The 24,818-nt window shown below is 42.5% G+C and overlaps 1 protein-coding gene across 1 annotated transcript; it reads left to right on the top strand.

Moving 5' to 3' along the window:
* The first annotated feature begins 1,071 nt into the window (after window positions 1-1,071).
* Window positions 1,072-23,872, top strand: map3k8 (mitogen-activated protein kinase kinase kinase 8). The gene is made up of 7 exons (XM_068014272.1): window positions 1,072-1,586; window positions 2,309-2,479; window positions 9,443-9,704; window positions 9,819-9,925; window positions 13,881-14,033; window positions 16,299-16,545; window positions 20,228-23,872. Exons 1-7 carry the CDS (start codon window positions 1,266-1,268, stop codon window positions 20,353-20,355), a joined length of 1,389 nt encoding a protein of 462 aa, XP_067870373.1. The 5' UTR covers window positions 1,072-1,265; the 3' UTR covers window positions 20,356-23,872.
* Window positions 23,873-24,818: the final 946 nt, after the last annotated feature.

Here is a 24,818-nt window from a genome sequence, read left to right as displayed (position 1 = left end):
AGTGGACCAGCCACATAAATACTATGGTTACAAGAGCAGATCAGAGGCTGGGAATTCTGCAGCAAGTGACAACACCTGATTCCCCAAAGTCTGTCCACCATCTACAAGGCACAGTTTGATGGAATATTCTCCACTTGCCTAGATGAGTGCAGCTCCAACAACACTCAAGAAGCTCAACACCATTCCAGGAAAAAGCACTTGATTGTCATTCCATCCTCCATCACCTTAAACATTCACTCCCTCCATTGGTGGTGTACTGTTGCTGCAAGTGTGTACCATCTACAAAATGCACTGCAGCAACCCGCCAAGGTTTCTTCAACAGTACCTTCCAAACCCGCAACCTCTAACACCGAGAAGGACAGAGGTAATAAGCTCTTGGGAACACCCACTGACTCCAAGTTCCCCTCCAAGTTCCTCACCATCCTGATTTGGAACCAGTTCACTGTTCCCTAATTGCCATGGAACTCCCTCACTGTGGGTGCACCTACACCATAGGGATTTTGCAGTGGGACAAGAAGGTGGCTCACCATCACCTTCTCAAGAATAGGCAATAAATGCTGGCCTTGCCTGTGACATCCAAATCCTGTGAATGAATAAAACAATGGATAAGTGAACCTGTTTGCACCATCCTCGCTTTATATGTGTCCCCAGCAGTCCCTCCATGCTTTACAACTACTTGTGTACGTTATATGGAACTACTTAAGAGTTTACATAGTAATAGGTCATTCGGCCCAATAAATCCGTGCAGATGTTTATGCGTCACACGAGCCAGCTCCCACCCTATTTCCCCTCACCCTCTCAGCATAAGCTTCTATGTTGAAGATTTAATATGGTTGGAATTCATTCCGATTATTTTAAAATTAAATAGTGAGAAACAACTGCATTTAATTGAGACATGCTGTTGTTTTGTACACTGGCTTTGCTGGCATTGATAATGTGAAGTGTGTGATATTCTCATGCCGTGTCAGATCCTCAGATCTGGGGCAACCCCGTTGGGTCATGGCCCGCCTCCGTACACTTCCCGTTCACTCACTCAGGTCTCTGGCTCCACGTACTGAAAGCCGAGCTGAGCTCCTCCTCCGACCCTGGGACTCTGGCTGCTGCCGCATTCTCAGTTTTACTTGGCAGCAGAGTCAGAGCAGGGATGGCAGCAGCAAGCGGCAGCTGCCGTGTGCCCGTTGCGGCGAGGAGCTGGCGGGCGTGTTGATGGTTTCTACTGCCCTCTCTTTTGTCAGGACAGACGCTGTGATCGAAAGAGGAAGGCAATGGAGTACATGCTCACTCAAAGTATCGATAACGCCGGGTTGGAATTGCTGCTGGAACAAATGAGCGACGTGATGGAAGTCCTACAGGCGCTCTACCCCCTGGACGACACCGCACTGTACCAGGACAATCTGCTGTCGCAGCACTCGGATGAAGGAGTCCCAGAGAATGGGGCCAGGCACGGGCAGCAGCCGCCCTTCCTCGCCTCTGTCAGATATGGCACAGTGGAGGATTTACTCAACTTTGCAAATCAGGTGTCCAACACGTCCCGCGGGCTCCTCAAACGCTTCCGAAACCGAGAGGCTGGAGTGATATTAAATAAGGTGAGTAATTTCAACACCGTGTTGTGTGCATTCAAGAGACTATTGTTAATACAGTAGTTGGTCCTGCGTGGCTTACATATGTTAAAAAATAGGCTTAAGCTGCATGACATTGCTGGACTGCTGAAGATGGAAATTGCACTAAAGTAGATCCAAAATTTTTGAGTATACTGAGTATTCTAGAAAGATAAAGACTTGTTTTTATGTATCGCCTTTCACTACCTCAGGGCGTCTCGAGATGTTTAACAGCCAATCAAGTACTGCTGAAGTGTAATCACTGTTGTAAACACGGCAGTAAGATCACACAAACAGCAATGAATTAAATGAGGGGGGGGGGGGGGGGGTTTAAATATAAAAATGATGCTGGTTAGGGTGAGGACACTGGGGAAGACTCCGCTGCTCTTATATCAATAGTGCTGAGGAATTTTAACATCCTCCAGAGGACAGATCGGTTTCATATCTCATCTGAAAGACAGCACTTCCTTGGTACTGCACCGAAGTGTCCGCCTAGATTTCAGTACCAATGGAAAATGTTTTGCATCTCAAACTAGTTTTAACCTATTTTTAAACCCACCGCAAATGCTATCAATGTGTAAATGTGCAACTTCCATTCATACAATTGGCCTGTGTTCCTCAAATTGACATGGGGGGGGGGGGGCAGAAAACACTGAATTAATTTTTTTATTGTGATCTTTGATTGTTGTCACTTTCTTTTTATTCTACAGAAGGATATAGCTATTAGAAATGGACATTATCAGGTCGATTCAGAAGTCTTCTTGTTTCCATGGAAATTTGCCCATAGGAACATTGGTCCTGGTTACATTCCTCGAGGTACTTTCGGAAAGTGCCACCTTGCACAGGACAGAGAGACAAAAAAGCGAATGGCATGCAAATTGGTAAGTCATGTAAAAGTTTTATAAATAAATAAATTCCTTTGACTACTGAAAGATGCTTTCAACTTTCAAAGCACACAACTGTTTCTTATTGAACATATACAAAACTACAAAATACAAGAATTTTTAGGAATAGGAAAAGTCCATTGACCCAACAAACCCATCCCATTTTGATAGATTTCAATGTCTTCAACTCTATCATATCCCCGAATCTCCCGTCTGTCTAGAAATACATCTGGCTACCTCTTAAACCCATTTATATTGTTCACTTTAATGGCTTCTTCTCAGGACATGCATGACAGCTCTTTGTCTAGAAATGGCTCCACATAACTTCCCTTTTTTCTCCTAACTTCCTCATTTTAACTTGAGACTCCTGGTATTTGACTCCAACAACACAGCTAACTATTTACTCAGATCAGTTTTGTTATTTCCTTTTATAATCTTTAAAATTTCAATGACTACCTAGTGTTTGAGTTAAAGTAGGTTATTTAAATGGAAGGAAAGTTGGACAGAATTTTTTTTTTTAAGATGCGCATTCTGTTCGACTCAATTTTCTGACATTTGCTGCAGCCAGGCAACCAATACACCTGGGCACAAACCCAGGAAATCCGCCCTTGTAATCCTGTTACCTATTTGATTTGAGTGAAAAAACACTGCGTATCCCTGAAACCTATGATACAAACTGAATATCTTCTATGTTGCTGAGCAAACTGATTGGTCTGTGGACTATGAGACAAAGCACAATCAAGCTGCAACTGGTTTCACTTATTTTACTGCAATAATTCTTTTTTCCAGCCAGGAGTTTTTTTGTAAATTTAAAGATAAGTATAAAACTAATTAAAACACCAGAATGTCATTACCTTTATCGGATCAGTTAGTGATTAAAAAGGAAATGTACTTGCAATTGTCTTGAATTAATTCTCCAAACATCTGCACATTACAATTAACAAAGGTGGTAAAAAAGCACTGAAGTCTTTTTACAAAGCTGTGTTTGGAGCACAGAGCAGCAGGAGGAAACTTCATGCTACAAATGCTCGTGGTGGATTCCCATTTCAGATGTGCTGTTGGAGGAAGCGAAGGCAAAGGCCAAGGGCTTTCTTATGTGAAGGGCGGTAAAATTTGGTGGGGTGGGGTAGGAGGAGGGAAACCACTTCAGGCCTCTTTCGCTTGTCTCCAGGGATTTGAACAAGGGGTACTTGTGTGACTGTACGTTAGCTCAGTGTGTGGCTGAGGGAAAGCTGAAATGTGAAATAAATTATCAAAAAAGAAAAGGCAAAATGGGGCAATGAGAGGAAAAAGAAAAATGTATTTTTCAGCCTATGTTTTAAAGAAAAGGGAAGTTATGCTGAAACTTAATAAAGCCCTGTTTAGGCCCCAACTGGAGTATTGCATCCAATTCCAGTCACCACACTTTAGGAAGATTGTGAGGGTCCTTGAGAGGGTGCAGAGGAGATTTACCAGAATGGTTCCAGGGTCCTGGGGGATTTTAGTTACAAGGTTAGGTTGGAAAAACTGAGGTGGTTCTGCTTAAAACAAAGGAGATTGAGAGAGATTAAATAGAAATGTACAAGATTATGACAGGCTTAGATAAGTTAAACGAGGAGAAACTGTTGCCATTAGCAAATGGGACAAGGACTAGGGACACAGGTTGAAGGTTTTGTGAAAGAGATGCAGGGGGAATATAAGGAAGAATTATTTCACGCAGTGGGTGGTAATGAACTGGAGCTCGCTGCCCACAAGGGTGGTGAAGCAGAGACAATCAATGACTTCAAAAGGAAATTGGATGGCCCCTTGAAGGAAATAGACTTGCAGGGCTACAGAGATCAAGCGGAGATGTGGGACTGACTGAATAGCTCTGTAGAGAGCTGCCATGGACTCGATGGGCCAAATAGCCTCCTTTTGTGCCATAAATGACTCTATGACAGTGACTTTAGCACACCCTTAATTTCCCAGAATTATTTGTTGGGGGTTCCCCAGACCGCTCAGTAGGTAAGTGCATTGTATGCTGCATTACTGAGCTGTGCGGACAACAATAGAACTGGAATTTGCCACAGATTTGTATTGAGTTAACTAATGCAGCAGCAGAATTATATAGAATAGAATTATAGAATGGTTACAGAATGGTTAATAAATGACCTACATTTGACTCCAGACCCACAGCAATGTGGTAGACTCTGAACTGCCCTCTGAAATGGCCGTACAAGCCATTCAGTTGTACAAAACCACTACACAAAAGTTGAAAAGAAATAAAACTGGACGGAACACCTTGCATCGACCTAGGCACCAGAAACGACAATGGCAAACACAGCCCTGTCGACCCTGCAAAGTCCTCCTTACTAACATCTGGGGGCTTGTGCCAAAATTGAGAGAGCTGTCCCGCAGACTAGTCAGCAACAGCCTGACAGTCATACACATGGAAACATACCTTACAGACAATGTCCCAGACACCACCATCACTATCCCTGGGTACATCCTGTCTCACAGATAGGACAGAATCACCAAAGGCAGCAGCACCTGGGAGTGCTCAATGCTGACTCTGGACCCCATGAAGTCTCATGGCATAAGGTCAAACATGAGCAAGGAAACCTCCTGCAGATTACCACCTACTGCGCTCCCTCAGCTGACGAATCAGTGCTCCTCCAAGTTGAACACCACTTGGAAAAAGCACTGAGGGTGGCAAGGGCACAGAATGTACTCTGGGTGGGAGACTTCAGTGTCCATCATCAAGAGTGGCTCAGGAGCAGCACTACTGACCGAGCTGGCCGAGTCCAAAAGGACATATCTACCAGAATGGGCCTGCAGCAGATGGCGAGAGAACCAAACCTACTAGACCTTGTCCTCACCAATCTACCTGTTGCAGGTGCATCTATCCTTGATAGTATTGGTAGGAGTGACCACCACAGAATCCTTGTAAAAACAACCCTCCATCGTGTTGTGTGGCACTACGACCGTGCTAAACAGGATATATTCAGAACAGATCTGGCAGCTCAAAACTGGGCATCCATGAGGCACTGTGGACCATCAGCAAGAACAGAATTGTATTCAACCACAATCTGTAATCTCATGATCCAGCATATCCCTCACTCTACCATTACCATCAAGTCAAGGGATCAATCTTGGTTCAGTGAAGAGTGCAGGACAGCATGCCAGGAGCAGCATCGGGCATACTTGAAAATGAGGGGCAGATAGGCGGTGAGCTCAAAAAATGGCAGCCCGCCAAAGAGCCGCCACGATCTTAAGCACGGAGGCTCATTTAAATAGCTGGGGCGGCCTGCCCCCCCGCCCAATCACGTGGAGGGGGTGGGCAGTCCACCCTCGGCAATAGCATCAGCTGACTGTGGCATGTGCTGGCGCCATCTTTAAAGGGCAGTCAGCTCTGCCATCTTTAAATATTTAACGAAATAGACACCAAAATTAAATAAAATTATTTCTTTTGATCCTTTCCCAACACCCCCCAATAACAATTATGAAATTATGATAACTATTTGCCCTTTTCACTGCCAAAACACTTACTTTTTACATCTGACCTTCCCCCACCCCCAAACTGCACAAAGTTTAAGGTTCAACCCTTCCCACCATCCCCTACACCCAATACGCTTATTTGACTCCGTTCCCCCCCACCCCACCCCCAGCACTAACAAACTTACTTCCGACCTCTTCCCCACCTGTGTCACGCCTCGTTTCCCTGGACGGGGATCTGAAGGCACAGAAGTGCCAGCCGCCACGCCGAAGATTGTGGCAGGCCCTCAAGATCTCAGGTAAGTACATGTTAATTTAATAAATGTATTAATTTGAATATGTAAATTGTGGTCCTGTCGCCCAGGGGTGGGGGGGCCGCCATGGAACCTCACCACCACCAGGAGGATTGGACCGGGGCCCCGCTGGCATGAGATCCGTGGAAGGCCTCATCTGGAGCCATCTTCAGGCCGCCCCCCCCCCCCCCCCCCCGCCACGGATCTCAACGTCGAGGGCTTCTTAAAGTCTAGCTGAGGTGTCAGCTTGGTGAAGCTACAACACAGGGCTACGTGCATGCCAAACAGCGGAGGCAGCATGCAATAGACAGAGTTACGCGATCCCACTACGAACGGATCAGATCGAAGCTCTGCAGTCCTGCCACACCCAGTCGTGAATGGTGCTGGACAATTAAACAACTAATCAGACGAGGAGGCTCCACAAATATCCCCATCCTCAATGATGGGGGAGCCCAGCACATCAGTGCAAAAGAAAAGGCTGAAGCATTTGTAACCATCTTCAGCCAGAAGTGCCGAGTGGATGATCCATTTTGGCCTCCTGCTGAGGTCCCCAACATCACAGATGCCAGTCTTCAGACAATTCAATTCACTCCATGTGATATCAAGAAATGGCTGAAGACACTGGATATTGCGAAGGCTATGGGCCCTGACAACATCCCGGCTGTAGTACTGAAGACTTGTGCTGCTGAACTTGCCACACCCCTAGCCAAGCTGTTCCAGTACAGCTACAACACTGGCATCTACCCAACAATATGTAAAATTGACCTGGTATGTCTTGTCCACAAAAAGTAGGAGAAATCCATTCCAGCCAATTACTGCCCCCTCAGCCTCCTCTCGATCATCAGCAAAATGATAGAAGGTGTCATCAGCAGTGCTATCTTGTGCTACTCAAACGGCAACAATATCCTCACTGATGCTCAGTCTGGGTTCCACGAGGGCCACACGGCTCCAGACCTCATTGCAGCCTTGGACCAAACATGGACAACTGAGTTGAACTCGAGGTGAGTTGAGAGTAATTGCCCTTGATATCAAGTCAGCCTTTGACCGTATGTGGAATCAAGTAGCCCTAGCCAAATTGAAGTCAATGGGAATCAGGGGGATTCCACTGATTGGAGACGTACCTGCCACAAAGGAAGATGTTTGTAGTTATTGGAGGCTAATAATTTCTGCCCCAGGACACTGCTGCAGGAGTTCCTCAGTCAGTGACCTAGGCCCAACTAACTTCAGCTGCTTCATCAATGACCTTCCCTTGATCATAAGGTCAGAAGTGGGGATGTTCGCTGATGATTGTGTGATGTTCAGTACCATTCGCAACTCCTCAGATACTGAAGCGATCTGTGTCCATATGCAGCAAGACCTCGACAACATCCAGGCTTGGGCTGATAAGTGGCAAGTAACATTTGCACCACATAAGTATCAGGCAATGTCCATCTCAAACAAGAGAGAATCTAGCCATCACTGCTTGACATTCAACGGCATTAACATTGCCGAATCCCCCACTATCAACATCCTAGGATTTACTATTGACCAGAGACTGAACTGGACCAGCCACATAAATATTGTGACTTCAAGAGCAGGTCAGAGGCAGGGAATTCTGTGGCGAGTAATCTTCCCAAAGCCTGACCACCATCTACAAGGCACAAGTCAGGAGTGTGATGGAATACTCTCCACTTGCCTGGATGGGTGCAACTCCAGTAACACTCAGGAAGCTCAATACCATCCAGGACAAAGCAGCCCACTTGATTAGCACCCCATCCAGCACTTTTCAACATTCACTCCCTTCACCACCAGCACACAGTGGCAGCAGTGTTTCCCATCTACAAGATGCATTGCAGCAACTCACCAAGGTTCCTTCGACAGCACCTTCCAAACCTGCAACCTCTTCCGCCTTGAAGAACAAGTGCAGCAGAATTGAGGAACACCACCACTTGCAATATCCTCTCCAAGCCACACACAATCCTGACTTGTAAGTATATTCCTTCACTGTGACTGGATAAAAATCCTGGAACTTCCTTCCTAACAGATCTGTGGGTGTACCTGCACCAGATGGATTGCAGCGATTCAAGAAGGCTGCTTACCACCATCTTCTCATGGGCAATTAGTGATGGGCAACAGAAGCTGGCCCTGCCAGCGACATCCACATCCCATGAAACAAGCAAAAACAAAGAGACCATTCAGCTTGCTGTTTCTGGTGCTCGCTTTCTACAAGGGAGCAGCTCACCAAGCCCCACTATCCGCCTTTTCCCCATAGCCCTGCAAATAATTTCTGTTCCGATAATTATCCAATTCTCTTTTGAGGGCCTCGATTGAATAAGTCTGCTCCACACTCTCAGGCAGTGCATTCCAGATCCTAACCACTTGCTGCGTAAAAAGTCACTGTTGCTCCTTTTGCCAGTTGGTACTGTTAGCCTCAGTATTGCTGGGCTGAAGATGGGAAAGGCTAGCCAGGATGCCCACTTCTGTTTGGTATCTAATAGTATTTCTGGAAAGTGTGCAGGTTTGTATATGTCAGCTGAGGTCTGTATCAGGCTTTCTCTCAATGTAAAATAGCCTGCTGATGCTCATAGTCCATATTCTCATATCAATAATGGCCATTTTGGTGACACACAATATTCTAGTTTGCATCATTGTCATCAGGAAAGGAAGCAAGAAAATCAGGGAAATAAATGTACTCCTTCCTTTAATATATTATATAATTAAAATATTAAAAAGACTTGCATTTATATAGCATCTTTCATACCTACCAGGCAGCTCAAAGCACATTACAGCCAATGAAGTACTTTTTGAAGTGTAGTTGCTGTTGTAATGTAGGAAACATAGCAGCTAGTATGCACACAGCAAACTCCCACAAACAGCAAATGTGGTAATGTTCAGGTAATTTTTTTTTGTTGTGATGCTGATATTGGCTAGGACACCAGGGATAACTCCCCTGCTCTTCGAAATAGTGCCATTGAATCTTTTACATCCACCTGAGTAAGCAGATGGGCCTCGGTTTAACATCTCATCTGAAAGATAGCACCTCTGACAGTGCAGGACTCCCTCAGTACTGCACTAAAGTGTCAGCCTTGATTTTTGTGCTGAAGCTCTGCAGTGGGACTTGAATCCAGAATCTTGTGACTCAGGCAAGACTACTACCAACTGAGCCACAACTGATAATATATATGTGCAAACCCTATTTTTTAAGTCACACAATGCATTTTGTTTTAAATCTAAGATTCCAGTGCAATATTTCAAGCCTGCTGACATACAAATACAAGCACAGTTCCGCCATGAGAACATTGCAGAGTTATATGGCGCCTTGCTGTGGAATGAGACTATACACCTCTTCATGGAGGCAGGAGAGGGTGGCTCCATCTTGGAAAAATTGGAAAGCTGTGGACCCATGAAGGAATTTGAAATAATATGGTTGACCAAACACGTTCTCAAAGCACTTGACTTTCTGCATTCCAAAAATGTCATACATCATGACATTAAGCGTAAGTTTTTTTTCCCTTTCTATGATTCATGTATAACAGCAAATCTGTTAAATAAGTTTGTCCAGCAAAACGAATGTTGGAATGTTGTTGTCTCATTTGTTCATGTCCTCACAGCCAGCAACATAGTTCTCATGTCAACCAAGGCAGTGCTGGTAGACTTTGGTCTCTCTGTTCAGATGACTGAAGAAATCTACATTCCCAGAGATATTCGAGGAACAGAGGTGAGAATGGTTATTCTGTTGCTAACACTTGAGTTGTAGAGGACCACATTTTTAAAAGATAATGTTAATCTCTTAGCCCTTTCAAACTGGATGCTTTTAGTTTTGCAGTGCTCTCTATATGTATTTCTGGGACGTCGCAAATCATTCACAATTACCTTGGCAAACTATCCAAATGACTTTCCCCAGTTAGCACGTTTCCCTGGTTCTGTGCGGACTTTGATTATGAAGTTGCATTGGCGTTTCTAGTGCATCATCTTAACTGTGGAGAAACTGTAGGAGTATTGAAATCTGCCGTTTTGCATGTATTCAGAACTGAGGTTTCACTTCCTCAACTAGTCTTTGATTTAAAAATAAATTTGGTGTCGCTTGTTTAATGGTTTGGAATACATGTGCCTTTGGTTTCTGTATTATTGTACATGTCCATTCAATATTTTGTGACAGATTCTCTCAATCTTTGTTGAAGGATCTATTCCACTTTTGGGGAGATATCCATTTCAGGTTTTGAATGGGCGTCGCTTGCTGATTGACAGAAGTTTTTCAAGGAGTCTATAACATAGGTGCGCAACACTGAAGAAGATGGTGTAATGAATAGTAGCAGAATGCATCTGAGCTATTTTGAACAAAAATGCCCCCTTATTCTTCAAACTCATGCGCACCAAAAGATCTTTTCACACAATTTTTAGCAAACTCGACTTTGTTCATACAGATATTTCAAGCTGTGTATTCCAGAGTAAAACCAGAGCAATTGTACAGATTTATAGAAAGCCAGAGAAATGGAACCCCTTTGAGGGGACATGGTGACACATTATGCAGTGCATAGGTTTGTGACTTTGAGCTGCTGCATATGGCGGGCAGCCATAAAGACAGGGCTAAAATGTGGCGAGTCGAAGAGACTTAGTAGTTGGCAGGAAAAAAGACAGAGGCGCAAGGGGAGAGCCAACTGTGCAACAGCCCCGACAAACAAATTTCTCTGCAGCACCTGTGGAAGAGCCTGTCACTCTAGAATTGGCCTTTATAGCCACTCCAGGCGCTGCTTCACAAACCACTGACCACCTCCAGGCGCGTATCCATTGTCTCTCGAGATAAGGAGGTCCAAAAGAAAAGAAAAAGAATTATGAGTTCCTAATTTAAGGTGTGCTATTGGAGACAAGGCAGAGGAAGCTTAGGGAACCAGTGTTTCGTTACAGGGAGTGAGGAGAAATTGAAGCCTTGAGATGCTTTTTGAGGTTTCCTAGCGGCCGATTAAACTGTGACGTTGGGAGATGCACTAAAGCATGCAAACCCTGTCGGTAGGGAACAGCCAACAAGTGTGCCTGCTGTGGGTAGACTCAAAAAGGAGAGGAGTCAAACCATCCTAAATAATTCATAAATACAAACTAAAAATTCCTGATGACTGAGTCATTAAAGGCTCCACCCATTCTGGAACTGAGCCACAGAGACCAGGAATGTTCCGGGCTCATTCCTGGTCTGTCGAATTAGCTGATCTTGGCAGGAGGCATTTGCGATTAATACCTTCAATATCCCTGGGGTAGGGAGGCCAAAATATCTGCCACAGTTTCTGCTTCTGATCACTGTCCAGTGACTGCTGAGGGTAGCAGTGGACATTACTCTAGGATTACTCAAGACTGTCAGCGTCCTAAGAAACTGTGCTGTAGTATTACTTTAGGAAAGGAGGGGTGGAACTTGGGGAAAAATATTCAGAGTAAAATGTTGATACAAAGTGAGCTTCACGGGTAGGAATGAGTTTAATTAATAGCAGTTTATAGTTGCACCAGAGTCTTGAGAAGCTTTACAATAAATATTGAAAATAAGGTTGACTCAATTCATCAAGCTTATTTCGAAACATAAAAAGACAATGAAATAATTTCATAGGCTGTCCATGGATTTCTGCCAATAGTTTTTTCCCTTGATAAATAAGCTAACAACATTTCTTCCAAGTAAAGAATGCATTATCATGTAAAAGATGTGCGAAGGAATTTATTTATTTCTGTAAGTTCCTGTACAAGTTTAAAGGGGCATGCTCCATGATTTTGATAGACTTTTTGTTGTTGCGATTTTGTCATCATGTCGTTGTACACAAGCGACAAAATAATGACTTCTACTCTTAAGTGCCATTTCATTGTGTGCTCCAGAGAGAGCTAACAAGTTTGAAAAGCAGTGTTTCATGAAGGTGATTTCCCTTTAAATGGAATAAATATGGGTCCAGCAAAACAGCTTTTACCATTAATCTGGATTTTAAAAAGCCGCAATAAGTAACTTTTGTTCTGTATACAAGTACATTTCTTCCAGGAGAATTCGTAGTATAGGTGATAAGCATGATAATGTTCATGTGCCTTTGTAGATGGTCGGTCACACTAGGTTCATATCAAGTTCTACTCACAGTCTTGCTGGACAGTCTCATTTCTTGTAAATTTATGTTTGCTTTATTCTAGCTTATCTTGTATAAATGGTACAGAGCTATTTAATTCTCTTTCATTTGTGCGCGTATCACTTTAGATGGTGGATGTGAAACTAGTTGTGACGCGGGAGATTTGCACAAAGCTACATCAGGTGCCTGATGCAAACCTCTGTCTACTGTCAGCAGCAAAGTAGTTATTTCAGGCTGGAAGCCCAGTGGATGTGAATTGCTGAAGATTTATGTAGAGAGAGCATAGGCATTCTGATAGGAATAAAAAGCATGATAAGATGTGATGTGAATGCAAAGATTATACTTGTCACAAAACTGAGTATTGGTGTTTATGTTTTTTTTATTATTAATTCTTGGGCATTGCTGGCATTTATTGTCCATCCCTAGTTGCCCTCAGTTTGAGACAACCGAGTGGTTTGCTGGGTCAATTCAGAGGGTAGTTAAGTGTCAACCAAGTTGGTGTGGGACTGGAGCCACCTAAAGTCAGACTGGGTAAGGGCGGCAGGTTTCCTTCCCTAAAGGATATTTGTGAACCAGTTGGGTTTTTACAACAATCCAACTGCTTCTTTTACCAGCTCTTTTTTAAAAAACTGAATTCAAACTCTCAAACTGCCATTTTGGGATTGCTCTCTGAATTATTAGTCCAGGTCTCTGGATTACTGGTCCAGTAACATAACCATTGCCCTATTGTACCCAGTTTCCATGTATTAGTTCACAGAACATTGGTAACAAAATGTGCGCAGTACCTTAGAAATAGTTAGACTGCAGTTTCTGCAGTGAATTCACTCAATAATCATTTTTGATGTACTTGAGTTATTGTGGTGGAAGACAACAGTGTTTGGTGTAGGTTGTCATCTTTTAGGATTGTACATTCAGTAGTCAGATAACGAATGTCATAAACCTTATGTTATCTGTTGTTGCTGAAAACAGACATTTTGTCAAAGCTTTTCATCTTGCACTCATCAGGACAATTCGCAAGAATACCAATGTAAGGTAAAGCAACAAATTTATACTATATGAGAAGAAAGTGCTGAATGGTTGTAAAATGGACTTTGATTGGTAGAGGCATTGCCATGGAGAATGCACCAGTTAACTGTAAGTCACCATAAACTGGTGCATTCTCCGTGGTAACGCCTCTACCAATCAGAGTCCACCTGCCAGCCAATCAGCACTCTCTTCTCATATAGTATACATTTTTTGCTTTCCCTTACATTGGTATTCTTGCGAATTGTCCTGATGAATGCAAGACAAAAAGCTTCGACAAATTGTCTCTGTTTTCAGCAGTACTCAAGTTCTGTGCTACCAAACAACTATTTATCTGTTGTTTTTAAAAAAGATTAACATGTCTTTAAATCTCAGTTTTTCAGTAAATAAAGGATGATAGCCAAGAAATAAGATGGACTGGTAATGGTTTTACACTTAAAGCACTTATGTGTGCAGCTGGCTTTCCCATTACTATACTTGGAAGTTTTGTTATTGCTAGATGTAAAAGCTTTGTGAGAATGATTGTAAGCCATGAATTAACTATAGATTTATATTTTGTTTTAGTTCTATATGAGTCCAGAAGTCATTACCTGCAGAGGCCATTCAACAAAGTCAGATATCTACAGTCTTGGTTCTACCATAATCCACATGCAGACTGGGAATCCACCCTGGGTGAAGAGGTATCCTAGGTCAGCTTACCCATCATATCTGTACATTGTAAGTTACCATACAACAAATCTAAATAAAAAATAGGGATCACATCAAAGTTAAACAACTGTTTGATCAAAGAAATGCAATGTTGAGTAAGAGACCCTACATGAGACAAAGGTGTACGTCAAGGAAATTGTTTGGCATGCATTGTTGTAAAACAATGGTTCCCTATTTTAAATTGAGAAACCTGGATGAGGGGCCAAGGCATATAATGTAGAACACTGCCAAGGTTGAAAAAGCACACAAATTAAATAAATTAAGTAGTAGTGATTAGACATTGTCATCTAAGGGGTAGATAATGCAATGAAGAGAAGACTAAGAAATGTAAGAGTTCCCCAGTTTTAAGGCCCCAAGAAAGTATCGGCTTAAGTGATTTTCTTTTCAATTAAGTAAAGCAATTTTATTGGCAAGAAGATTTGTCCTCTCGTCTTCTGTATCATCTAGGAAGTCAGTTTGCTCATCATTTGTAGAAGCATGGATTATTCAAGACTGGAATTAATAGTTGTAATACTACTAACGGACCAGATTTTGCTGTAACAGGGTATCTAACAGTATGTGATGTTAATTAGACTTGTCCCTGCACCCTTTAGCGCAAACATTTTTGTCCATCAAGTTGTAAAAAGTGCAAGCTGATAACGGTGCAGTGAGGGAAACAAGGCATCCCTATGACCAGGGCAAGCAACTGTGTATCTCCTTAACCAATCAGATTGAAGGACTGAGAAATGAATAGTGGAAGGAGTGAGGAGCAGGATGAATTAAAATAGGTAAATTTAGTATCAAATAAGATACAGAAAGAGAAGTAAAGAAAGGAAAGGAAAAATTAGAAAAAGAATACAGAAAGCAAAACTAAACATTTGGAAAATATAAATTTGCCATTTACAAAATCTCCAACAACAATTAACACCTAAAGGAATGAATCTCCACATTGTTAATTATTCATTTTCCATGCCAGAGAAGTTGATTGGTAGTAATTAACAATGATCATATTGTTAAAAGGGTACTTGCACTTGTGATGACAAGACTGAACTGCAGCAAGCTTAGTTCATATCTACAACTCTGGAATTTTATTTTTTGCAACAAACCATATTTTAGTTCTTCCCCAGTTAGCATATGAAACACCCAGCCTTGTAGGCTAGTATGCTCTCAGATTTGACCAGGTTAACTAATCTCCTGGTCGGGGTTTTGCATTTGGTTTTAGTGACCCTTGCTTAGTGAGAAAAGTCATTCAGATTTCCCAAAGCTGATCTCTATTTATTGACCACTGTTCAAAAGAGTGCATGAGTGATAATGGGATCATGCTCAGCTTTGATGCCATCCAAATTCAAATTTTATGCTAGAATTCACTGTTTTGGCTTACGAATAAAGAATGGCCACCTTATTAAAATGCCAGAGGGCAGCTGGTGCTCCTGCATTCAAAGTCCAGCACCAGTCAGGAAAAGAGAGGAGAAATTTGAGGAAAAATTAGGCTGTCTCATGCTGTCTGCGTGTGCAACACTCATGAAGTTTTGGAATTTAATTCCTGGCAGCTGTCAGCCAGGCCACTTTGCTAAGCAGTTCCCCAAAGAGCAGAACAGAAACTTGGGCAAGGATAGGATATCAGACAAAATGCATCTCCTGTCAGTCGGTTGAAGAGAAATATTGGAAGAGGCCTACTAGCTGCTTGACTGCTGTCTCAGTTAGACATTGGTAACTAGCTCTAGAGAACCCAGAGAAAGGGGACAAAATGAAAGTGGAAGAAATAATTAAAAGGAATAAATGCTTATATGTGCTGCAAAATCTCTGTTAATGGCCATTGAGTACCTGAATCATGCAGAGCAGGAAAATGCCTGGTGTGTACCCCATTTTTTTGGTTTGATTGTCTCAGTCACGGTAGGGGTATGGAAATTAACAATAGGCCTTTTTGCTCTGAGTTAGGGAGGGGAACGTTGGCCAGATTTCCGGCCTCCGATCCCCAACCTCGTGGCTCCTCCTGAGAGTGCACATGTGGACATCAGTCAAGAACAGGATCAAACTCAACCCCTGCCTTCCAATAAAGTGCAGACATGGGTAAGGGACTAGAAGCTGTGTTGGCTCCACAGATACAAGTCCCTGAAGGGGAGGGGAGGGGAGGGGAGAAAATTGGTGAGAAAAATAAAAGAACATGTGCTCCTGCAAATATAAAAAATATCAGCAACATTACTTCTTGCTTTACTTTATGACAGTCTTATTTTCTTTTCTGGTTTGGAAATTGAATGAGCTTTTTTCCTGTAAATTCTGTTACTTTTCCTGCAGATCCACAAGCAGGCTCCACCATTAGAAGACATTGCGGAGGACTGTAGCCCTGCCATGAGGCAGTTTATAGAAGCCACGTTGGAGAGAAATCCAAAACAAAGGTGGTGCGCAGGAGAACTGTTGAAGCACGCAGCGTTGAGTCCCCCGCCTGAAGATCAGCCACGCTGCCAGAGCCTTGACTCGGCTCTCTTTGAAATAAATCGTATCTTCAGGAGAAAAGAGCTGGAGTTACCTGAACAAATTTGTGGTGCGTCCTTCCGTTTTCTTCCAGTTGTAGGGGAAAAATGTTATTTTGAAACAAATAACGTGGGTAATTTTAATTCAACTCGCCAGGTGGGAGACCCATGGGATCAGGTGGAGCAACGTTTTGCACCCTGCCCAATAGTACTCTCTGTTGACTAAAGTGGAGAGTCAAATCGGCTATGAAACCAGCATTACACCCAATCCCGTCGGTTTCTCGACAGGCAGGTTAAGTTAAAATTGCCCTCAATGATTTCTAATGATATTCCGCCAGCAAAAGGCTGAATCCTTCCTTTTGGTGGGTCTGGCTGCTGTAGCTAATCTCAGCACCCTTAAATTGGGGAGGTTGGAAAATGATCCTAATGTTTCCACTTCTGATCCTGCAAGAAGTTGCAGCTGTGGTCATTGACTGAGGACAGAGTGCGGTTTACCTGTGATTTTCCCCCTCTCTCCCCACACCACCACAGTTGATTAGCCTGCCAGTGTTCACATGAGCAAACAAACATTCAAGCATTTAGAAAACAGCTTTTATGACCTCAAGTGGTGTCAAAGTCCTTTTCAGACAGTGAAGTACTTTGTTGAAGTGTAGTTGCTGTTGTAATGTAGGAAATGCGGCAGACAAGTTCTGCAGATTTCCCGCAAGCAGCAATGACAATGACCAGGTAATCTGGTGCTGATTGAGAGATAAATATTGGTCAGGACACTGGGGTGAACTCCCCTACTGTACTTTGAATAATGTCAGGGGGTCCACCTGAGAAAACAGACAAGGCCTCAATTTAACCTCCCAGTTTAAGGACAGCACCTCCAACAGTGCAGAGCTCACTCGGTGCTGAGCTGGAGTGCTATCCTGGATTATGTGCTCACAAAAGGAATGGCCACTGGAGTGCAGTACAGAGGGTGAATAGGATGTGAGTAACTGTGCCCACCAGGAGTTAGTGCCTTCAGGAGTGGAGAGGAATCAATTTGAGGTGGGGAGAAAAGATGAGAGTTACGAAAGAAAAAAAATCTTGAAGCCAAGCACACCATATAGACTGTCTCAATTCAAATCCAGGATACAATTATAATTTATATTACTGAGCTGGCTTATTAGACACACTAATAGAGGTAGAGAATCTATAGAGAAGGAAGAATATCATGATGACAATGGCTAGATTCAACCCCAAGGGAAAGAATTTCCCCTGTTTATGTAATAAATAACATATTTGAGTAAAAATTAAAAGGTTAATTACCTTGCTTAAATAGCAAACAATCTGAAGGCTTTAACCAGATTGTTCCAAATAGCATAAAAGGAATTTGTACTCGTACTGATGATCACTGTGACCTGGATGGCTAAAGCCTCTCATTCCAGTATAGGATCTGGCCGACAGCAGTTTGCAGCCCAGACCTATCCTCAACTTCTAGTTGTAGGTCGGGAATATTTTATTCTTAATGGCTCCAAATTCTCCCTTCCTTTCCTAAAATTGCTGATTGAATGTAAGATCTTTCTAAACTGTATGGCCCCTGGTGCATTTGCTACCAGTTACAACCCCACGTTCAGATTTTCTGCTTCAATGTGGTTATTGTTTAGAGTGTACAATGGTCTGAGAGTGTTGGATGACATATGGCTGTTTACAATATGACTCCATGTTGTTTTGTTGGAGGCATGGATTTGGAGAGGAATTTACTTTCCATCCTTGCATCCTATCCTGTTGGAGATAATGGCAACCACGTTCAACTGTTAATTTGGAGGGGAAAAAGACAACTCTGAGGTACTTACAAAATCAAATGGAATACTGGGTTTTATTAAAAGATGTATAGAATATAAAAGTCAAGATAGAATGGCGAATGAATCTATTAAAAATCTCAGTAAGACCACAGTTGGAGTACTGTGTGCAGTTCTGAGCTTCACACTGTGGGTGAAGTGGGTACAGCACAAATTCATTAGGATTCTGTCTGGCAGGAGGAAATCAAATACAAAGAAAGACTTTAAAAATTGGAGCTGTTTATGTTAGAACAGAGGAGATTACAGCATGATTTGATAAAGGTGTTTAAAATTATGCTGGGATGGGACAGAGACAGACGGTTTCCGGTGATTGAAGGGACATTGATATACGATTAAATGTAAGAAATTTAGGATAGAGAGTAAGAGGAACTATTTTACACAGAGTTGTTGAAAAGCTCTGGACTATACCATCAGAGTTAGTAATTGAAGCAGAAACCACGTCTTCATTTACAAATAGATTAAATAGGTGGTTGTTGAAAAGGAGAATGCAAGCATATGGGAACATGGCCGTCACATAGGATTCGGATTACAGCTCGTGTGGAGGATCAATGTCAACACAGACTGGTTTCCATGTTATTTCTATGTAATGCAATGGAAGAAAGTATATAAACTGGATCCAATATTGGAAATGTCTGATAACAAAAAACAGTCAGTGATCCAAACCTGAAGCTTGTCCATCTCATTCTATAGCAAACACACAAGTCAGTATAAATCACTGGTGCTGCACTTGTGCATCTCTCCTCATCCCGGACACTTTGCATGTGCTATATTATCAATCTAGCTATTTTTTAAAAAAACTAAAAATTACAAATGTGCCCAAAACAGATGGGAGTCAGCATTTATTTTATGTGCTGTGTGTAGTTGTAAAGAAAATGTTTACAATCTGACTACATACAGCGCACTCACAGAAGGAATCTTCCTCCATAGAGGAAGTATATAGTTGAGCACTTGAAATGCCATAGCATACAAGGCTACGGACCAAGTGCTGGAAAATGGGATTAGAATAGTTAGGTACTTGATGGCCAGCACAGACACGATGGGCCGAAGGGCCTGTTTCTGTGTTGTATAACTCTATGACTCTATGATACTCGTGAAACTAAAGCATCTGCCAGAAATTCAGAAGTAAACTGTATTTAACCAGAAAGAGGAAATGAAGGCATTGTTTTGGAGGAGCACAGGTTACTTTACATTACATGCAGGTGATAGTGTGGTGCTTTTATATGTGATTATTTCATTGTATGTTTACAAAAACAAAGATATGGTGCTGATATTCCTTTAATGATACTGTAAAATAAATCAGTCCTTTGAGAAAGAAATGAGACTTTATAATGTAGGAAAAGCAAAAATAAAATTAAATGTAGCAGATGGAAGCATCCAGCACATATCATCTACATAGATAGGAGATTAGGAAAACAATCCCATCCACTGTTACATTGGTAAATATAATCTCATCATGATCCTTGAGGGCAGAGCTGAAAAGTAATGTTACCAAACCTGTCCTGCACCAGCTGCCTGCACAGCACTGAGCTCTCCAAGTCACAGTGAATGTCAACAATCAGACAAGGTTGTGGGTGTTGGACTAAATTTTGACCCATAATGCTGGTGCTTCTCCCTACAGAGCACAGGCCCTGGAACTTCAGGCCACTTGGTTCAGCTCACATCTGCAATTGGTGGCTGGAAGGAGAACCTGACACTAATGGGTGCTTGCACCTCCCTCCATTCATTAACCATAAATGTAATAAACTGCAACAGAGTATTACTGGACAGAAAGATTGCAAAAACTCTCGAGCTGAAATGTTGAAAGTTGAGACACAAATGATGAAGCAACATATTTATTGTTTCCTTTCCTGTAACACAGTTGGTGTTTTTAGGAAGTTTAGAGTGGAGGAAGCTTAACTTCCCTAACTTACTCTTATTTTAATTCCAGACACTTCTGTGTGCAGCACTGAAGAATCAACTGTAGGAAAAAGGAACCGCTCTCTCTATATTGACCTGGGTGCTTTAGCAGGATACTTCAACATAATCAGGGGGCCTCCTGGATCAGAATATGGCTGATTGTTTTTTTAAAAGCACCAAGGTACCCCTGTGCCTGCTGGTCTTACAAAGAGTTGTAAAGAACAAGTGGAGTCAGCTACCTGCTGCAGTGTGATAGCATTGGAGGAGTCTGTCCAAGAGGGGGGAGGTGTCAGGGGTCATTGAAGATTTCATCATTGTGATTGTAGCATTAAGAAAAAAAGTATTTAAAAAAAAAATACTTCATTACTAATTTATTTTATTCAGTTAACATCCCCAGTGCTGTATGTTTTGTTAGTATGAAAGATGCAGTGATGGAAGAGTGCGGTATGAGGAATATGAATGATGCGCGATTTTCTACAACAACTAAAGCACTGTCACCTCTTTTCCTAATGGTTTGGATGATGGATTAATGTTCCTGCTCCCTCTCTTTGCTTTCAGTGATTATCGCTGATTAATGTATTTCTCTAATGGAAAATTACTTAAAATGACGAGAGTTAGACTTGTCAAAATACATGTGTTCCTATGGAAACAAGAGCATGTATGTAATAAATGCCATGCAGACAACTAAATTGCACACAAAGTGTGCTTCGGGTTTACAGCAACCCTGTAGCTCTGTAAACATTGTGAGCTGATAGTTCTGTACACCCTATGGGATGGGTCAGCCTCTGCTTTGTTCTGCAAAGGGCTAGTTAAGCAATAACAGAAGCATAGCATGCATTAGCACCATGTTATGTGTCATTGTCATGTTAAATCAGCTGCTAAAAAGAATAAAATGAAAAGGCTTGATAGTTCTCTATTACTGAGGTAACATATTTATGTATTATAACTTCTAATATGATATTGTTACTCTACTTCAATAATGCGATACTGATTAGTACATTTTATTTACTGTTAGACAAGCTCTGAGAAAATCCGCAGCTGAACCAATCCAATGTTAACTATTGTGCGGGTACCAGCAGTATTTAAATCAGGGTGTCTTCACAGGCAGCTACAGTAGGGTGTAGTGGTTATATTACTGGAATAAAAACAAGAAATGCTGGAACCACTCAGCAGGTCTGGCAGCATCTGTGAAAAGAGAAGCAGAGTTAACGTTTCAGGTCAGTGACCCTTCTTCGGAACTTATATTACTGGACTGGTTATCTAGTAGCCTGGATTAATAATCATAAAGAACATTGGGTAGGATTTTTACCCCGATGGGGGCAGTTACTGAGGTGGGCGGGCAAGAAACTTTATGCCGCTGGCTGACATGCCATTTTGCTGGAACCATCCCGTCCCTGGGCCATTTTCTCAGTGATGGGATGGGGTCAGCAGGGCTAGCCGCCTGGAAGTGCCGCTAACCAATTAAGGCCTATTGTCAGAGGCCAACTGGAATTTTCCAGTCAGCATCTGGGCCCCCTGAGGCATCTGGGACTAGACCAGCTGCCTGGAGGCAACCTCTTGGTGGCAGACCAAGGGGCCAGTGCTCCAGGCTGGCTTTGAGGCCCTCCACCTGCCTGGCCACAACCCCTCCACAATGGTGGCCCAGCTGCTGAGGACATTTTTTTATTTAACAGTTTAAAAATTTGGATAGAGGGCGCCTCTCCCTGTTACCTTAATTGCAGGCTGCTAGTCCTCCCGAGCTGGTGGGCCTCCTATTCAACCTCCAGCTTCAAGAGTCTGTCCGCTGTCCTTAATTGGACAGCGTATGCACCCTCTGGCCACTAATTGGCCGATTCAGAGAAAACCACTGCCTGTTCCCCACACAGTGTGGGGTTGTGACCCCCATTTGACTCCAGCATCGGGGTCCCCACACAAAACCCAAAATCCTGCCCCACGTGTCAGTTTGTGAATTTGAATTTGCCTAATAAGTCTGGCAGTAAAAGTGACCATGAAGCCGTAAGGTTATCATAAAAACCCACCTGGTTCACCAGTGTCCTTAAGGGAAGGAAAACTACCATCCTTACTCAGTCTGGTACATATGTGACTCCCCACCAAAGCAGTTGCCTGTTAATTGCCCTCTGAAATGACAAAGCAAGCCACTCAGTTGTATCAAACTGCCTAAAAAGACCCACCACCATCTTGGGGAAACTGAATGGGCAATAAATGTTGGCCTCCAAGGTAGTGCCAACATCCTCAGAATGAATTAAAGAAATGTCTAGCTGAAAAGATGTGCCTTTTCTAAACATTTAAACATGTACATTCTTTATACATCAAACTAGTTTGCCTAGGCCTGGCTAGGTTTACTGTATCTTAGATTTGAATCTTGCAGGCACCCATAGTATATATTTTGCTACAGGTTGGGTATGGGTTTTTTCACTCGCTATCCTTGTATTGCTATTGTACTGTCTAATAAAAAAGTGTCTAAGATTACTGACTAGAACTTCAATTGATATTGAAAGATTTTTTTTAAGTTGCCATTGAGAAAATAATATTTTTATAATTTCAAGTCATTGTGTGTTTGATTTATATTTATGCCAATTACTGATGATGCAACAGCCAGTCATAATCTAGTTCATAAACGAGCTCTGAAGGTGTTCTGGTGGAATGTCAATAGGGTGTACAGTGTGCTTGAGTGCTCCAATGTGGTGTGCTATGGAATTATAGGCTATGGATTCACCCAGTTGCTAAAATTGTCCAATATCAGTAACATATGAAAAGAGACAAATATACCTCGTCTAAAGACGGAGGTTAAGTCAGAGGGAGTGTCAATCCAGACTGCTTTTCAGTTAAAGATAGCAACAACAGAGGCTTGAGATCAAGTTATCTGTATCACTGGGCTCAATTTTTGCAAGCCAATGGGGGTCCTAACACCAGGCCAGAAAGGCGAGGGCAACCTTGGCACGTGAATTCAGCAGTGGGACAAATGCTTGTGCAGAATACAATAACTAGGGGTTTAATGAACACCTGCTGACAGGCCCATGGATAAGCGGGGCAGGAGGCGACCTGTCCTGCTCTGGATTCTTCAGTGGCCCCCTTGGATAGGTAATTTTAAAAATTATTACTATTTTTAAAAGATGCTGTTCCTGTGAAGCCGGGAGTGCTTTCCCCGATTCCACAGAGTCGCACTCGCCTCTCCTGTTGGGACTTAACCTGAGGCTGCTGCCGATGAGGCTCTTGGCTCGGGCAAGCTGTCTGCAGTGCCGTGGCTAGCAGTGACAACTCATGCTGAGCACATCCCTGAAGCCCAAGGACCAATTTCCATTGATCCTCTTGGTTTGGGCACACAGTTGGAGTGGAAATGGACCCAAACCAAATTCTACCCTTATATGCCTAAGCAGCCATAACTACTATCAAATCAGAACCAATACTGTATCAAATACTTCTTAGAATTTATCATCTGCTCATAAGCCCCTCTGTCATTGTATTATCTACTCTGGTGAACAACATTGGCACAAATTTGTAATACATGTAATCATTATGAAAACATTGTGGAAACAATTTAAGATTGTTCCCAGACCTTACTTGTACTTGATGTACTTTTTAGTTCCTGATTGTTCTCTTTTTCCTGACTCTTCTGAAGGTTTTGACTGTACGGTTCCATGGGTGTCAGATTTTTCTTTGCAACTTTGTACACAAAATAATTGAATAAATAATTATTTAAATTAACTCTTGTTTATTTTGACACACCGGGCTGAGGTCTGAATATTTTTTCTAGTGATAGTGAAATGATAAGTGAACCAACAGTCCTGCAGAAAATGATAAGTGAAAATTCACCATAATTAGCCTGACTCTGAGGATTCCATATTTGTTAAGGGTATTAAATATGAATTTGTGTAGCTCTGGGCAGCTGCACAGTCAAACAGAAAAGTCGAGTGATTTATTCCCGGTTGGACCTGGTGTGAACCTGTCGCCACTTCAGTGACTCGTTCTCGGAAGCATCACATCCTCCCCTTTGTGTTTCAGCCCCCTTGAGATAAAGGCCAAGATTCTATTGGCCTTTGATTACTTTTTGTACCTAACTACTAAATGATCTACTTGCATTCCTGAACTGCTTTACTTCTCTACATTCCCTCGTCTCTCACCATGAAGAAAATATTTGATTTGGCTTTGCGATCCAAAATGCGTGACCTCTCACATTCCCACATTGAACTTTAGGGTGAGACAGTGGGATAGTGGTAATGTCACTGGACTAGTAATTCAGAGACCCAGGCTAATGCCCTGGGGACACAGGTTCAAATCCCACCACTGCAGCTGTGGAATTAAAAAAAAAATCAATTAATAAAAATCTGGTATTGAAAGCCATTCTCAGTAATGGTGACCATGAAACTGCCATTGTTTGCCATTAAAAACCCATCTGGTTCACTAATGTTCTTTAGGGAAGGAAATCTGCTGTCCTTACCTGGTCTGGCCTACATGTGACTCCAGACCCACAGCAATGTGGATAACTCTTAACTGCCCTCTGAAATGCACTAGCAAGCCACTCAGTTGTATAAAACCGCTACACAAAAGATGAAAAGGAATAAAAATGAACTGAACACCTGACATCAACCTAGGCACCGGAGACAACAATGGCAAACCCATGC

Source organism: Heterodontus francisci, chromosome 2, assembly GCF_036365525.1.
Source record: "Heterodontus francisci isolate sHetFra1 chromosome 2, sHetFra1.hap1, whole genome shotgun sequence".
Classification (NCBI taxonomy): Eukaryota; Metazoa; Chordata; class Chondrichthyes; order Heterodontiformes; family Heterodontidae; genus Heterodontus; species Heterodontus francisci.
This window is presented reverse-complemented; position numbering and strand designations above follow the sequence as displayed.

Bases quoted from the DNA above. Each gene is read 5' to 3' on its own strand.
- map3k8 (XM_068014272.1), top strand. From the start codon at position 1,266: ATGGAGTACATGCTCACTCAAAGTATCGATAACGCCGGGTTGGAATTG. The intron at 14,034-16,298 runs GTAAGTTACCAT...CTTTTCCTGCAG, and splicing joins ACCCATCATATCTGTACATT to ATCCACAAGCAGGCTCCACC. The intron at 16,546-20,227 runs GTGCGTCCTTCC...TTTTAATTCCAG, and splicing joins GTTACCTGAACAAATTTGTG to ACACTTCTGTGTGCAGCACT.